The sequence below is a fragment of the Stenella coeruleoalba genome (assembly GCF_951394435.1).
Source record: "Stenella coeruleoalba genome assembly, chromosome: 1".
NCBI classification, from domain to species: domain Eukaryota; kingdom Metazoa; phylum Chordata; class Mammalia; order Artiodactyla; family Delphinidae; genus Stenella; species Stenella coeruleoalba.
Genome location: NC_137169.1, coordinates 37,801,790 through 37,819,270, shown reverse-complemented (window position 1 = coordinate 37,819,270; position 17,481 = coordinate 37,801,790). Strand labels below are relative to the sequence as shown.

The following is a 17,481-nucleotide window of genomic DNA, read 5'->3' as shown; positions in this document are numbered from 1 at the left end:
GGCTTGAACCCATGTCTCCTGCATTGGCAGGCAGATTCTTAACCACTGTGCCACCAGGGAAGCCCAGTACATTTAACTTGATACAATACTTTAATCTTCTATTTGTACATTATTTGTAGATTATGACCAAAGAAATAATTTTTTTACAGCATTGTAGCCCCTGAACACTTTCTTTAATTAAAAAAATCAAAGTGAATTTTTGAAAGTTTTTTTAAAAAAGTCAGAAAACACAACAAATTAAAATGAAAAATTATTCATAACCATTTTTGGTTTTTTTTTTAAACATACATAAATAAAGCATGCATATATAGGTAAAGTGCTCTCCTGTGTTGCTCCCAACATTCCTGTTGTATACACTATTAGCAGTTTGTGTATTCTTCCAGATGTTTTTATGCATGTATATACATACACACAAACATATATGTGTATATGTTTGTTCGTATATCTACATATTAAAAACTGGATTTGAAACATCTTTATGTATGGCTAATATTTTAAAACTTGTAATATAATTTTTCAAAATGGGAAGAGAAGTACTGTTCATTGTCTACTAGATAGAAACAAAAGTGCTAGGTATTTTATGAATACTTATGTAGGAAGGTATTGGGTTGCCCAAAAGTTCTTTTGGGTTTTCCTGTAAGACCTTTTGGAAAAACATGAACAAATTTTTTGGCCAGCCCAATATTTGCTCAGGTGCATTTAATTTATCACTCAGCACTGCAGTGCTTACTCAGTGCAAGAATCACTTTGTCAAGGGGTTGAAAGGTAATTAATGTACCCTAATTAGCTTCTCCCTTTATGTGTTCCACTTGACCTACTTAAAATGTATGTGATTTGTAATTTTTCCCTTTATTTATAATATCATAATCTGGAAGTGACATATAGATAAAAATATGCTTATCTCCATGTAATAAGAAGGTTTTGTAAGGTAAATTTTTACTTACTTTTGTCCAGTAAATTCTATAATTTACATGGGAGGGAGATCAACTGCTAGAGAAAGCAAAACATTTAGTTTGAAGACTCATGTTAGTTTAGTTGAACTAAATTTGAACATACTGATGATTTTAAGAATGATGAATTATCTTGAAGTTTATCCTTTCGGATTATAAAGTTCATAAGTATAAAGACTGTGTCTGTCTAGTTCATTGCTGTATTCCCAGCTTTTAGAACATAGAAGGTATTCAATAAATACTTGTTTAATTAGATGAGAATGTAGACATAGGCCAGTATTTCATTCATTCTTAATTGTGTTCTTTTAGCAACTTTATGTAGGAACAGCTTTATAATCATTTCATTCTTCTTATATTTCTGCAGATGAGACAAGCAAGTTTTAAGGAGGCTATGGGAGCCCTCTGTAATACATGTGACGTGGTCATTATCTGTTTGGTGGTGGTGGAGCTATCAGTAAACTGTCATTATCCATAAATAGCAGATTCCCCAAGCTGCTGGTCAACTCAGTTCAGTACAGAGCTCTCCCAGAGAAGGAATATAGACAGCAGCAAGTCTCTGTGGCTCCTTTTGGTGATTAGGTTGTAACTTACCTGCTGATTCAAGGAGGCGAATTGGTTCTTGTTGGGCCCTCCTGGTCATGGCATTCAGTTCAGTAAGGACTAGGTTTGAGAAGCCCAGTGTTTGAACTTGAAGTTTTCCCAGGAGGGGATCAATTGTTCCTTTTGCTGGGTTTTCATTGCACCTTACTTTACTTTTATTATAGTTATTTACCTCATTCTGCTGAGAATTATGGTTAGGTGTTTCTAAGTGTCATTCCCTCTAGATTTGTTCTTTTGAGTGCCTTGTCTTTGTACCTTTCATAGTGATAGCAAAGTGCTTTTGTATAGCACACGTTTAAACTGTTAATCCTTATACGTAGAAAAATTTTAAATTCTACAAAATTATAGTTCCAACTGTTGCTACTTTTATAAGCCACATCCTTTTCAAAGAAGATAAGTATAAATAAGTAGCCAATTAGAAAAAAAAAGTATGGATTATAGCAAGCTCTCCCCATCTAGTGATTTCAGAAGCCTGATTTTTTAAAAAAAAAAACAGCTTTATTGAGATATAATTCACATACCATACAATTCATCCACTTAAAAAGTATATGATTCAGTAGTGTTTAATATATTCACAGAGTTGTGCAGCCATCACCACAAGCAATTTTGGAACATTTTCATTACCCCCCAAAGAAACCTGCATACATAACTGCATACATTAACTGTCATTCCCTTTTCCCCTTCAACTCAACCATTATTCTACTTTGTCTTCTATAGATTTTCATGTTCTGGACAATGGAATCATATAATATGTGGTCTTTCATGACTGTTTTTTCACTTAGTCTAATGTTTTCATGGTTTATCCATGTTACAGCATGTTTTATTCCTTTTTACTGCCTTTTAATTTATAATTAAATATTAAATATATTTAATTATATGTATATGTATTCACACACACACCACATTTTATTTATTCATTTGGGTTGTTTCCACTTTTTTGGCTATTATAAATAATACAGCTATGAACATTTATATACAAGTTTTTGTATGGTTGTATGTTTCATTTCTCTTGAAATATACAACTAGGATTGAAATTGCTGGGTTATATGGTAACTGTATGTTTAACCTTTTGAGGAACTACTAGACTGTTTTCCAACCAGTTGCATCATTTTACATTTTCATCAGCAGTGTATGAAAGTTCCAATTTCTCCACATCCTCACCAACACTTGTTATTATCTGTCTCTTTGATTATAGTCATCCTAGTGGGTATGAAGTGGTATCTCATTGCAGTTTGATTTTCATTTCTGTGATGCCTAATGATATTGAATATCTTTTCTTGTGCTTGTGGACCATTTGTATATCTTCTTTGGAGAGATACCTATTCAGATCCTTTGCCCATTTTTAATTTTAGTCACTTTTTTTTCTGTTAAGTTGCAAGGTTCTTTATGTGTTTTAGATACAATTTTTTGTCAGGTATATCATTTGGCTCTTAACATTTAGGTCTTTGATCCATTTTGAGTTAATATTTGCATATATGGTGTGAGATAGGGGACCAACTGCATTCTTACATTCACATTGTTCCCCTTTCCCCACAGTATTATCTATAACTTTTTTGTTAATTAAAAAAGAAGTTTTTTTGAAACAATCTAAAACTTAAAGAAAAGTTGCAAGTACGATACAAAGAACTTGATTTCTTGAACCATTCAGAGTAGGTTGCTGACATGATAGTCCATGATGACCATGTTTGTGTGTATTTCCCACCAATAAGAACATTCTCCAACATAGCCACAATACAACTATCAAAATCAGAAAATTAACATTGATGCATTACTACCACCTCATCCTCAGATCCCATTCAGGTGTTGCCATTGTCCCAGTAATGTCTTTTATAACAAAAGGAGCCAGTCCAGACTCACACATTGTATTTAATTGTCATGATTCTCTAGTCTTCTAGAGAATCTTCCCTCAGTCTTTCTTGACTTTCATGACCTTAACATTTTTGAAGATTCCAAGCCAGTTTTGTTTTTCTTTTTTTAGAGGGAATCTTTTTTTTTAAAATAAATTTATTTATTTTATTTATTTTTGGCTGTGTTGGGTCTTCATTGCTGCGTGTGGACTTTCTTTAGTTGGCTAGCGGGGGCTACTCTTCGTTGAGGTGCGTGGGCTTCTCATTGCGGTGACTTCTCTTGTTGCGGAGCACAGGCTCTAGGTGTGTGGTGCACGGGCTTAGTTGCTCCGTGGCATGTGGGATCTTCCTGGGCCAGGGCTCGAACCATGTCCCCTGCATTGGCAGGCGGATTCTTAACCACTGCACCACCAGGGAAGCACCAAGCCAGTTATTTTGTAGAATGTCTTTCAGTTGTGGTTTGTCTGATGATTTGTCTGTGGTTTGTCTGACTTCCTCATGATTAGATTCAGCTTATGCATATATGGCAGGTATTTGGCAGAAGTGATGTTGTGTCCGTGATGCATCCTGTTGGGGGCCCATGATCTCACCATTACTGTTGGTAGTAACCTTGATTAAGGTATATTTGTCAGGTTTCTCCACTATTATATTAGTCTTTTTCAATACTTTTGTGATTAATAAGCATTTGTGGGAAGGCCTTCGAAATTATATGTCTTCCTCATTAATCTTTCAATTTTTTCATTTATTTATTTATATCTGTGTGTACACATAGATTCCTATTTTGTTTAATGGCTTATATTCCCTTACTATTGTTATTTGTATTGATGCTCCCGTTATCCCAGATTTGGTAGTGGGAGCCCCTTCAAGCTGGCTTCTTTGTTCTTTTGTCATGACCCCTCATTCTTTGAGTACTTGGTTACTTTTTAGCACAACATAATGTTCCAGGTACATTTGGTACTTGCTCTGCCCAACCTCAGCCATTTCTCCAAAGAGCCCTGGTTCCTTTTAGTAGAGAATGGCATTAGAAACCAAGATCTGGGTGCTAGGTGTTCATATTAGGATTTTGCTGATCCCAGGACCTCTCAGGGGACAGAGCTAGGGAATAGTTGTATTTTCTATAAGTACAGACATTTATATCTATCTATCTATCTATCTGTTGAATTCCATGAGTTCACATCAATAGCTGCAATTGCAGTCCAAACCAGGGGGTTCATTCTATTTTTCTGCCTTTCCATATCTGTAACTTCCTTTTTAGACTGTGAGAACCCCAGCTCCTATTATCTATAGTAGTTCTACTTATTTGATCCATTTCTCTGTATTACCCAGTCTTTCATAGTTATTGCTACATTCTGCCTACCCGCTCCCATCCCCTGCCCAATTAGAAATTCTTTGCATCCTAATCTGGCTTTGCCCCACTGTGTTGGGATGCCCACCTCCTAGGACTGTGTCCTTGTTAGCTTGGTCTCCAACACTCTGTGCCACCCGGGTCCCAGGCCACTGCCCTTCTTCTTCACTCACCTTCAACACCCCACGCCAAGTTGCCCTCTTGAGGATTCCCTCCTCACCCTGCTGGAGCTCTGAGATCCTTGTTGTGCAGCTGCCCTCAAACATGGACATAGTCCTCCCTCACCTGCTTTGGGCTCTGACACCAGCTCTTGGCCATCATGATCAGCTCTCCCTTAATGGCTTTTGGACTGAATTGTTTGTGAAGGGGCTTCATGTTGTCTTTTGAGAGAGAAGTTTTTTGGACATCTGTTTAGAATTAAAAGTTTATTTTTTTTCTAATTTAGAACTATTTTAGTTGAAGAGATTTTCTTCTGTAGTTCTAAACACAAAACGAATGCTGTTTGACTGCTTCAGAGGCATCATTGTATTTAAATGCATCATGTGATATATTTACATTTTAAGCCACGCTTGAAATTGAAGACTCAATACAAGCTTTTTAAAAAAAAATTTATTTATTTATTTATTTATTTTTGGCTACATTGGGTCTTCGTTCCTGCGCGTGGGCTTTCTCTAGTTGCAGCGAGCAGGGGCTACTCTTCATTGCAGTGCGTGGGTTTCTCATTGTGGTGGCTTCTCTTGTTGCGGAGCACAGGCTCTAGGTATGCGGGCTTCAGTAGTTGTGGTGCATGGGCTTAGTTGCTCCACGGCATGTGGGATCTTCCCAGACCAGGGCTCAAACCCGTGTCCCCTGCATTGGCAGGCGGATTCTTAACCACTGCACCACCAGGGAAGTCCCAATACAACCTTTTTATTATTTTTAAAATTACTTAATTTATTATGTGTGTGTGTACAAATATACATTTTTTTTAGCCTTTATTTTTTTTGAATTTTATTTAATTTATTTTTTTAATATAGCAGGTTCTTATTAGTTATCCATTTTGTACATATTAGTGTGTATATGTCAATCCTGATCTCCCAATGCATCACACCACCACCACCCCGCCACTTTCCCCCCTTGGTGTCCATACGTTTGTTCTCTACATCGGTGTCTCTATTTCTGCCCTGCAAACCGGTTCATCTGTACCATTTTTCTAGGTTCCACGTATATGCGTTAATATACGATATTTGTTTTTCTCTTTCTGACTCACTTCACTCTGTATGGCAGTCTCTAGATCCCTCCATGTCTCTACAAATGACCCAATTTCGTTCCTTTTTATGGCCAATACAACCTTTTTAACAAAGAAAGTATTAGTTGTAACAAAACATAACTATTCATTCTACAGATTATCATTTTTCCTAATATGACCACTAAATATAGAGCCCCTATTAAGTTTTTTTTTAGAAAAACTGACACAGTAATGCAAACTACATTTCCTTTCTCTTTACTAGTAATAAACTATGACATCCATTTGACAAAGCACTACCCAACCCTACCAAAGTCATTTCTGCAACCTTTGCAACTCAAAATTGACCATCTTTTACACTTAATCTGTCTCCTGTAAGGAATGGATGTAAATGGTTATGTCAAGTGCAGATGTCAGTCTGTGTCAATTGGTGTGTATTTTATATTGTGTTCTTAAGTTAACACCAGAAAATGAAAAATAAGTACTCTTATGTGAATGAAACATACCCTTTGATAGTTATCACAAAGGCAGAATCAACTGATTTTTAGTCAGGACTAGTGTCTCAATGTCCATTTCTTTATTAATACTTTTTATGGAAACGTGTTAAAGGCATAGGTATAAACGCACACGTGAACAGCTTACTTCTCTCCCAATAACCACTTGCCTGGCCTTGCTCCTCCTTTTCATGGGATCAAGCTACTGAGCCCTCAGCTACAGAGGCTGTGGTGCCTAGTCAGTATTTTTAAATAAAGCAGATCTCATATCATCCTTTTCTGAAAAATGAAGTACAGAGAAGACTATGGAAAGTAGTGAGAAAGAGCATACTGTGAAAAACAAAAAACCAAAACCATAGGATGTGATGTTCAAATTTAGAGAAGAGCTGGTTCATGATAATTGTCAGTAAATCATAAAGTAGGGGGCAGATTGGGCCAGGACTGGAGAGGCAGGAAGGCCAGGGAGCCCCAGTGCGCCTGACAAAAGTGGGCATGCTCCAGATGGACAGTCTAATTACGACCATCATGGCAAACATTTTCACAAAGCTGTAAACTCTTCAAGGCCAGGGACGGTGGCTTACTCAAGTCTGTATCCCCACTTCTTAGCACTTTCTTGCGCATGATAGACATTTAATACGTATTTCTGGGAACCAGGGAACTGAGCTGAATCAGCTCACTGCTTTCAAAGCCATTTTGGGTGGTGTCTATTCATGCAATTCATTCACTCCTCTGCCTAAGGCAGGGATGACAAACAGACTTTATCTCACTCTGATGGACTGATAATGGATGCCTGGAAGCATGAATGACACAGATTTTGAGGGGACTTCCTTGGCAGTCCAGTGGTTAAGACTCCACGCTTCCACTGCAGGCGCACAGTTTCAATCACTGGTTGGGGAACTAAGATCCCCGCAGGCCGCGCGGTGGGGCAAAAAAAAAACTGCATAAAGAAAAAATGACGTGGATTTTGAGACCAATTCCTGGCATGGAGGAAAGGAGTGCCGCTCATTCACAATGCCACCTTGAAAGAATGGTGGCACAGACATTCTCTATTCCCCACCCCTGGTCTAGGAGAAGGGAATCCAACGAAAAGCTAGTACTTTATAAGAAGGAAGAAAACGCAAATAGCTCAAATATTTCATTTTTTTAGGCAATTATTAGTAGAGTTCTAAAAGGACTCTTTCTTTGGCTAATGTTTAACATTTAACATAAAATAACTCTTAATTTGATTTATAATTATTTGAATCTTAGTGTACATTGGTTAATGAGCTGTGTTTGACTGAGGAAATTAGAAAACAAATAATAATTTACATCTACAAAATAATAATATTCATTTCTCTTCTAGCTCTTCCACCAAAGCCACCTAAGCCAATGACTTCAGCCATTACAAATGGAATGAAGGACGGTTCTGTTTCTCTTCAGGATGCAGAATGGTACTGGGGGGATATTTCAAGGTAACTAGAAGGGTACTATAATTGAATGAAGTTTAAAAAAATAATTTTGAGATTATGAGTTAAAATAAAACATTTTTAATGCCCCACAAGTTGTCATTTAAAGATTACCATTTAAAAAATTGTTTAGGAGAACCTTTCAAATTTTCTAAATGCTTTTCTTCCCACAAAAAAAAGTGACAAGAAAATCTTTCAATTATGGCTGTGATTATTACTTTTAATACTGTATTGAGGATAGACTTCTGAATAAATGAAACCTATACATTTAGGATAGGTGCATGTGTTTTAGGACAAAAGATATTTATCTGTACTTAATTTTCCTTTTCTGTTTCTAAGGCAATGGTTCCACAATCTTTGCATGCACAAGAGTCATGGGGTAGGGTCCAGGAATCTGCATTTATAACCTCCCCAGGTGATTTTTATGCACCCTTCACACACCTCCTTTTGAGAAACAGGACTCTAGTATAGATTTGCTTTTTGGGTAAAATGTGGTTTTGGGAAGCTTTGAACTTACAGAAGGAAAAAATATATATGTATATATATTTTAAAATTTGAACATTGTATTTTCTTGTTTTTAAAAAGTCCTATCTATTTCTGCCAAGTCAGATTCCAGGTTGCTTCTATATTGCTCAATATGCTTGTCCTTCTCTTTCTCTTGTCTGTTCTCTCCCATTACAAAGTAGCACTCATTTCTTTTTTTTTCCTTATCATTTTCACCCTCTTTAAATATACAGTTCAGTGGCATAAAGTACATTCACATTATTGTTCAACCATCACCACCATCCGTCTCTGGAACTCTCATCTTCCCAAAGTGAAGCTCTGTACCAATTAAACACTAACTCCCCTTTCCTCCTGTTCTCCCCAGCCCCTGGCAAGCACCATCCTGCCTTCTCTTTCTATGAATTTGACTATTCTAGGTACCTCATATAAGTGGAACCATATAACATTTGTCCTTTTGTGTTTGGCTTATTTCACTTAGCATAATGTCTTCAAGGTTCATCCATGTTGTAGCGTGTGTCAGAATTTCCTTTTTAAGGCTGAATACTATTCCATTACATGTATATACCACATTTTAATTTATTCATTCATCTGGACATTTGGCTTTGGTGAATATTCGGATTGTTACAGCTTTGGGCTATTGTGAATAATGTTGCTGTGAACATTGGTGTATAAATGTTTGTTCAAGTTTCTGCTTTCAGTTCTTTGGGTGTATACCCAGAAGTGGAATTTCTGGGTCATATGGTAATTCCTTATTTAATTTTTTTTTGTTGTTGTTGTTGTTGTATGCGGGCCTCTCACTGTTGTGGCCTCTTGGGCTACAGAGCACAGGCTCCAGACGCACAGGCTCAGTGGCCATGGCTCACGGGCTCAGCCGCTCCGCGGCAGTGGGATCTTCCTGGACTGGGGCACGAACCCATGTCCCCTGCAACGGCAGGCAGACTCTCAACCACTGCGCCACCAGGGAAGCCCCTCCTTATTTAATTTTTTAAGGAAGACTTAATATATTTCATATTCAAATTGATCAGAAAATTTAAATTTTAGCAGTGTACAATAAAAGGATCTGTTATATTTAAATACTACGTAATTTATATTTTAAGACCATGTGGTTCTATAATTCAAGTTTCTTTTATGCTCTGCCATTTTCTTTGAGTCTTCTAGTGTTGTTCCTTAAAGGCCTAAACCAGCTCTGCAGAAGGAATTTGTTATCAGTATAAATTCAAATTGGAGAATATTATATTAAAGGCTGTGAACTAAGTAAATTATCCACACTCTGATCTGACCCAGCTGCCACTGTTGCTTAAACTTAATCTTCTTTCTAAACAGCTGTTGTTTTTTTCTGAAACTCTACAAGTTCATACCTGCCTAAGGAAGCCCTAAAGGCTTAATGGAAACACTATTCCCTACAGACAGTTGAAACCTGGAAGAGTTCAAAAATCAAATACCCTTCCTTAGATTGCATAACACCAAAAATCAAAACAGAAAGAAATATCTACGGGGAGGAACTAAATGACCTCTGGCAGCCCCCATGATTCTATAACCTTAGACGTACCTACCTCCCAACTAGTCTTAGTGATAATATGTGAGAAGAACAACCAACACTTACATTTTTTTCATTTTTCCTATAATTCTGTTCTTCAGGGAGGAGGTAAATGACAAATTACGGGACATGCCAGACGGTACCTTCTTGGTCAGAGATGCCTCAACAAAAATGCAGGGAGATTACACTTTGACTCTGCGGTGAGTATTTTTCAGCATTTTGGCTAGGGTTCTACTAGGATTATTTATTTCTGGGTATACAAAGATTCCCGTATTTTATTTAAATCTTTACATACAAATTTTTTCATATTTTTATTTAATTTAGATACATAATTTTTAGTTTGGCTAACCGTCCTTTTTCTACACATTTAAATATTTAAATGTTATATTAAAAAGGCAACAGTTTTTATTTTTATGTAGCAATAAGACAGAAAGGCTTAAAATCCCTAAATGTAATGAGTAAGAAATATACTGTTGACCTTATGAGTGAAGGAGAGGTCATGGGCACAGCCTAAGGTTATTAATGATGTACTGGGAATCCACCCCTCCAATAACAGACTTCAGAGAGTTAAACTCAACATAGTTTAGGCTGATGAGGATATGTAGAAGATAAAGCAATTCTCAGCCTATATCATGCCATCCATGTGGGCGTATTAGAATCTCATAACGTGGATGTATCATTCTTTATATTTACAAAGATGGGATGTATATATATTTATTAAAAAACTTTATATATATGTATATATATATATATTTTTTTTTGCGGTACACGGGCCTCTCACCGTTGTGGCCTCTCCCGCCGCGGAGCATAGGCTCCGGATGCGCAGGCTCAGCGGCCATGGCTCACGGGCCCAGCCGCCCTGCGGCATGCGGGATCCTCCCGGACCGGGACACGAACCCGCGTCCCCTGCATCGGCAGGCGGACTCTCAACTACTGCGCCACCAGGGAAGCCCTATAGATATATTTTTAATTAATTAATTTTTGGCTATGTTGGATCTTTGTTGCTGTGCACGGACTTTCTCTAGTTGTGGTGAGTGGGGGCTACTCTTCGTTGCGGTGCGCAGGCTTCTCATTGCGGTGGCTTCTCTTGTTATGGAGCATGGGCTCTAGGCACACAGGCTTTAGTAGTTGTGGCTCGCGGCCTCTAGAGCGCAGTCTTAATAGTTGTGATGCATGGGCTTTGTTGCTCTGTGGCATGTGGGATCTTCCCGGACCATGGCTCGAGCCTGTGTCTCCTGCATTGGCAGGCGGATTCTTAACCACTGTGCCACCAGGGAAGCCCAGATGGGATGTATATTTAAATAGGTTAGGAATACTGTATTAGATATTTCCACATTCAGTTTTAACAATTAACATAGCCTAAGGGCAGTAAAGTCTTGTGATTTTTTTTTTTAAAGGAATATCTAAATAAAAGAATAATGATAACAATAGTGACAATAACCACTTCCTTGTACTAAGCATTTTACATTCAATATCTATTTATTTATCAAAACAACCTTATGGGGTAGGTATTATTAATATTTCCATTTTATAGATGAAGTAACTGAAGCTTAACTTTGTTAAGAAACTTGTCCTAAAGACACTTAGCTTATAAGTGGCAGAGGATGAGTTCAAATCCAGACTTATCTGTCTCTTTGTTGCCTTTCCAGCCTAGTATCTTTAGGAAAAATAATCCCATATTTTATGCTAGAAATTTGGGGTTTATATCAGTTTCTAGTAAAGACATTAATACCTTAGGACTTCAGTTGTGCTGAGGAATAATTAGTGTTCTACAGTGATTCATTCAACTTAATTTTTTCCCATTCCAGTCAGGCTTCTGTCTCTACTACTCTACACGGACAGCTAAACCAATGGCCACTTCTTTCTTACCTTACCTGACCTCTTAGCAGCATTAGTCATAGACACTTCTTCTTAGAAACAGTTTATTGTCTTGGCTGTTGTGACATCACCCTCTCCTAATTTCCTTCCTAACTCCTTTGCTCAATATCCCAGGGATCAGAATTGGGCCTCCTTTTCTCCATTCTCCCAAGGTGAGCTTGTCCTCTCCCATGGCTTTAATATACAGCTTCGTGGTGATGATTCATAAACCTTATCTCCAGCTCTGACCTCCTGAATTCCAGATGCATATATCCAGTTGCTACTTAGATAACTAGAGGACATACTAATTTTAATATAATCAAAGCAGAATTCTTGATTTCTAATGCACCTCCTCTACCCAGACTGTTTCTCTTCTAGTCTTTCCTTTTTTCAGAAGCAGAACCATGATCTCTACAGTTACTAGAACCACAAATCTTTTTTTTTCCTCCCTTTCCCTCAGCCTCACATCCAAGCCATCATTAAACGAGCCCTGCCAACTCTACCTCCAAATCTACATCCATAATCTCTTCACACTTCTCTACCATCCAAATCTAAGCCACCATCTTCTTGCTTATATTTCATAGTTACCTCCTAACAGATTTGGATATGTAGAAAGTTGGGAGAGAAGGTTTGCAGGATTAGGTAACAATAGGAACAAAGATATGAAGGTGAGGAATTATAGAGTCCTGTTCTGTGAGATGCAATCCCATTTGGCTAGAGGGTAACATTTGAAAAGAGGAAAAAGCAGTAGGGGATAGAAGGTTGGAAAAGGGTCATGTTGAAGAGGGCTTTGAATTCTAAAATTTGGAGTTTGTGTTTATTATCATAGGGAGGAGGGGGAACCATTTCATTTTTTAAAAAAGTTTATTTATTTTTGGCTGCGTTGGGTCTTTGTTGTTGCACGTGGGCTTTCTCCAGTTGCAGCCAGCAGGGCCATTCTTCGCTGCAGTGAGCAGGCTTCTCATTACAGTGGCTTCTCTTTGTTGCGGAGCATGGGCTCTAGGCACGTGGGCTTCAGTAGGTGTGGCACGTGGGGTCAGTAGGTGTGGTTTGCGGGCTCTACAGCACAGGGTCAGTAGTTGTGGCGCACGGGCTTAGATGCTTCGCAGCATGTGGGATCTTCCCAGACCAGGGCTTGAACCCCTGTCCCCCGCATCGGCAGGCAGATTCTTAACCACTGTGCCACCAGGGAAGTCCCCCATTTCATTTTTTAAATAGGGAAGTTATATGATCAGACCATATTTGAATAGAAAAAAATAAAAAAGGATAGAGACTAGTAAAGAGTTAAAAGGCTATTATTAATTGAGAGGGAATGATCATCCAGAATTAGATTTATTCTTTAATCATTTAATATTATTGAGTGCCCACATTGTTCTAGGAAAAGAAAATGATGGACAAGCCAGACATGGTCTCTTGTCTATAGTGTTTATATTTGGGAAGGGGTATTAGTGGGGGAGAGGGAGACAAAATAAACACATAAAAAAGAAATGAGGGAGTTCCCTGGCAGTCCAGTGGTTAGGACTTGGCATGGCCCTGGGTTCAATCCCTGGTTGGGGAACTAAGATCCCGCAAGCTGCGAGGCACAGCCAAAAAGGAAATGAGACTGAATCACTTTGTTGTACACCTGAAACTAACACAATATTGTAAATCAACTTAGTTCAATAAAAAAAAGAAAAGATAATTTCACAGTGTATGAAGTGCTATATAGGGAATACATAAGGTTATCTGATAACAGAATATGAGGAAAGGGAATTTCACATAGTTTTCAGGAGGACCTCTCTGAGGATATGACTTTGGAAAACTGAAGGATTAGAAAGAGCCATCCAGAAAAGTGTTCCAGGGAGAGGGAACAGAAAATGCAAAGACACTGATTTTGGAAAGATTTGGTGGATCCAATGAATGCAGAGACTGCTGTGCCTGGCTTCCAGTGTGAACCACAGAGTGGTAGGAGATGAAGTTGAAAGTGGAAAGAGCCCAGTGCAGAGAGCCTGATGAGCCATGGTAGGGAATTTGAAATTTATTTCTAAGTGCAAAAAAAATTAATAAAAGGTTTTAAGCAGGAAAATGACATGATTGAAAGATTAAATGAACTATTACGTAGGATGGTGGCTCTAGGAATGGAGTTGAGGAATCAAAGTAAGAGGCAATGTGGAGCTAAGAGCTAAAAGAATTTGATAATAGAAAAGGTATGAGGTTGAGGAGGAGTTAAAAGTGACTGGTTTGACCCCTGCGGGGCTTAGAATGAATGTGCCATTTATAGAAATAGGAGAGCCAGGAGCAGTTGATTTTTAGCTGCTTCAGAACTTCCAGGTTAAAAAATATCTAGAATATGGCTAGAAATTTAGGTTTAATGCTTAGGAGAGAGTATAGGGCCAGAAAAAGATTCAGGTACCATCTATATAGAATAATTGGAATTTTAAAGAAAGAGTGTATTTTGGAAAAAATGGGTAGAGGCTGAAGGCAAATTTTTTTAGGGAATAACTGTGTTTAGCAGCAGGATGGAGGCAGAGAAAGAGCAGTCTAAGAGTTGAGAGAAAAGAGTAATGTCCTAGAGGTCATGGGAGTATGAAATATTAAGAAGGAAGTGGAGATGGAGGGAAGGAAGGGAGTAGGGAAATTTCAGTCACTGCAAAGAATCTGAGCCTGGGATAGAGGAAGTGAGCAGAGTCTGAATTTGGTGACCCTCAAATGAGAGGAATGAGAGTGAAGTCAGACTGCAGAGAGTAGGTGATGAGAAAGTAGAGGTTTTTCAATTCAGTAACCATTTAAAAAAATCAGCAAATAGTATTTATTATAGAAAATCTGGATAGTTAACAAATCTTTAGGAATCTGATATATGCCAGGCATTGGGCCAGGTGCTAGGATATAAGAAGGAATAGCATGATTCTTCTGTTCAAGAAGATTACAGTGAGGGAGAGGCATAATTAAAAATCCACCACCACAATTCCTTCATGTCTTTACTTCCCTCCTTCTCTGTTTAGGGTCCATGGTCCACTATTAAAGTTACCCTTGTGAATATATCCTCTCTCCAAACTTGCTCCTCTCTCCCTTCATAGTAGTCGTCTAACTATATTCCAACACTTGTTAAATTCAACTCTCCATCTAGTTTTTGCTTATACCTGGGCAGCTGAATGTGGAGAAAAATACATCATGCTGATTGGTCTCACATTAACTTTGTGACTGCTAATCTTAAGTGGGCATTTAGTACTGCCCAGCTGAATTTGCATTTCCGCAATCCATTTGCTCTCTCACTTTTCCTAGATGATAATTTCACATATTCTTTTTTTTCTCTTCAGATCAACAACCCACCCCCTTCCCTTTTAACAAGCTGCTTCCTGTTTCTCTGAGGACATGGAAGCAGTTAGAAGCCATAATTCCATCATGCTCCTGTTGCTATAGCTGTCAACATGAATGTAAATACTCTGCCTTTTTCCTGTTCCATTCATGTCCTTGTCCAAGATCCTGTTGTGGACTGGATCCCATCCCATCCCTCTAACCTACTCAAGGACATCACCCTAGGAATTATCTTGTCCTTTCTTTTGTATCAACAGTTTTTGTCTCTCTACTGAGCCGTTCCCATCAGTATATAAACATGCTATACTGTCTCTCACTTAGGAATAGTAAATAAAGAATACTCCCTTGACTCTCTTTCTCTTTCCAGCTATTTCCCTATTTCTCTGCTCCCATTTACAGCAGTATTCCTCAAGACAGTTCTCTATAGGCATTTCTTCTATCTCTTCTTTCATTCTCTTTAATCCATTCCAGTCAGGCTTCCACCCTTACCATTCCACTGAAACCATTTTGTCAAGATCACTTAGTGATTCTCTACTTTGCCAAGCCCCAAGATCATTTACCCAGTTGATTATTTCCTCTTTGTTGAAATGCTTTTTTTTAAAATTGCTTTTTTTGGATACCATTTACTTATTAATTCCCCTCTCTTGGTTTCCTTTGTCATCTCCCTGACCACTAAACATTGGTGTACCCCAGGACTTAGAACTCGGACCTTTTCTCTTATTCAGCTATGTTCATCTTCAAATAACATCTATAGGCTGACAATTCCTGATTTTATACATCTAGCCCAGAACTTTCTCCTGAACTTTAGATTCTTCACATTGGCTGCAGGATCCTCTGCTCTTGGATGTTCACTAGGCATCTCAAATGTAACATGTCTAAAACAAAATTGTTTTTTCTTCTTTAAACGTGTTCCTTTTATATATCCTTCTTCACTCCAATAAATGACAGTTCCGTTCTGGCTACTTAAGATAAAAACCTTGAAATCATCTTTACCTTGTCTCTTTCTCTCATATCCATATCCAGGCCACAGCATATCCTGTCAGCTCTCTCTTCAACATATATTCAGAATCCCACCATTTCTCAGTGTCTCCACTGCTACTACCCTTGTCCAGGACACCATCATGTCTTGCCTAGATTATCTTTCCACTCTACCCCTTCCCACTTTGTATGGTCTCACCTCAACCTAGCAGCTAGAATGAGCCTTTTAAAACACAAAATAGATGATATCATTCTGCTCAGACCCTCTTGTGTTTCCCTGTCTTACTCAGCAAAATCCAAAGCCATTACGATGACCCATAGGCTATTAAATGATCTAAGCTCGTTTTATATCTTTTACTTTGTCTCCCACTACTCTCCTTTTTGCTCATTCAGCCCCAGCATCACTGGCCTCATTGCTGTGCCTGGAATATGCCAAGCTTTCTTCTACCTCAGGGGCTTTGCACTTGCCGTTCCCTCTGTCTGGAAAACTTCTCCCCCAGATATCTGCTGTGCTAGCTCCCTCAATTCATTTAGGACTCTGCTAAATGTCACCTGAACAGAGTGGTTTTCCTTGTTTAACATGTATAAAATAGCAATCTCTCCACCCCCAGAATGATCTCTTCCCTTTACTCTGCTTTATTTTTTTTCCAAAGGACTTAATACCAGTTGATATATCTAGTTGTATATTTTATATGTTCTATCTTAATGAAAAATTCTTTATCCTCTTTATAAATATGGAGATACATTCCTCATGCTGCTAAATTGGAAGTTCTGTGAGAGCATGTACTATATCTGGCCTGCTTATCATTATGTCCACTGTGCCTCATACAGTTCCTGGCACATAGTAGATGTTCAATAAGTTTTTTTTGAATGAATGAGTGCTTTTTAGCTTTTCTCTAGCAGAAAGACCAGCTTGCATTTATTGTGGGTATATGTGTGGGTATATACACCTATAGAAACTGCATATGATTAGGTGGTCCTTCTAATGTACATTTTACAGGAATAGTTCTTCATCCATCTAAACAGTGACCTTCTGAGCATTAAATTTAAATCAATCCACAGATTCAAACCAATTGTGTTTGACCTTTCACAAATCCCAGTGGTTCATTTATCATGTGTAATGGCATGGCATAAAGAGATACAGAAGCATATTTTTTCCCCATTAAGTCTGCATTCTGCTATAAGAACAGTTGAGTGGGAATGGTGCAGTATTTTGCTATGATATAATGAATACATCTGCTCTGGTTTTAGATTATACCTTATGGGACTTGTAAAACATTGCCATTTTAAGCTTTGGTTATAAATTATCTTTTAAGGGACCATTGGATATGACTCAGTAAGCAAAAGTGGTCTAAACTATTCAAGCATCAGATTACATCCATCTAATATAAATGACTCTTCAAAA

At 38.1% G+C, this 17,481-nt stretch overlaps 1 protein-coding gene across 1 annotated transcript in view; it reads left to right on the top strand.

Annotated features, from left to right (window-relative positions):
- LOC307183287 (phosphatidylinositol 3-kinase regulatory subunit gamma) overlaps positions 1-17,481 on the top strand; it is an 85,267-nt gene that overhangs the window by 39,726 nt on the left and 28,060 nt on the right. The window contains exons 2-3 of the mRNA XM_079915616.1: positions 7,804-7,912; positions 10,049-10,147. Coding sequence (XP_079771742.1) covers positions 7,804-7,912; positions 10,049-10,147 — 208 coding nt within the window. The remainder of the gene's footprint in view (positions 1-7,803; positions 7,913-10,048; positions 10,148-17,481) is intronic.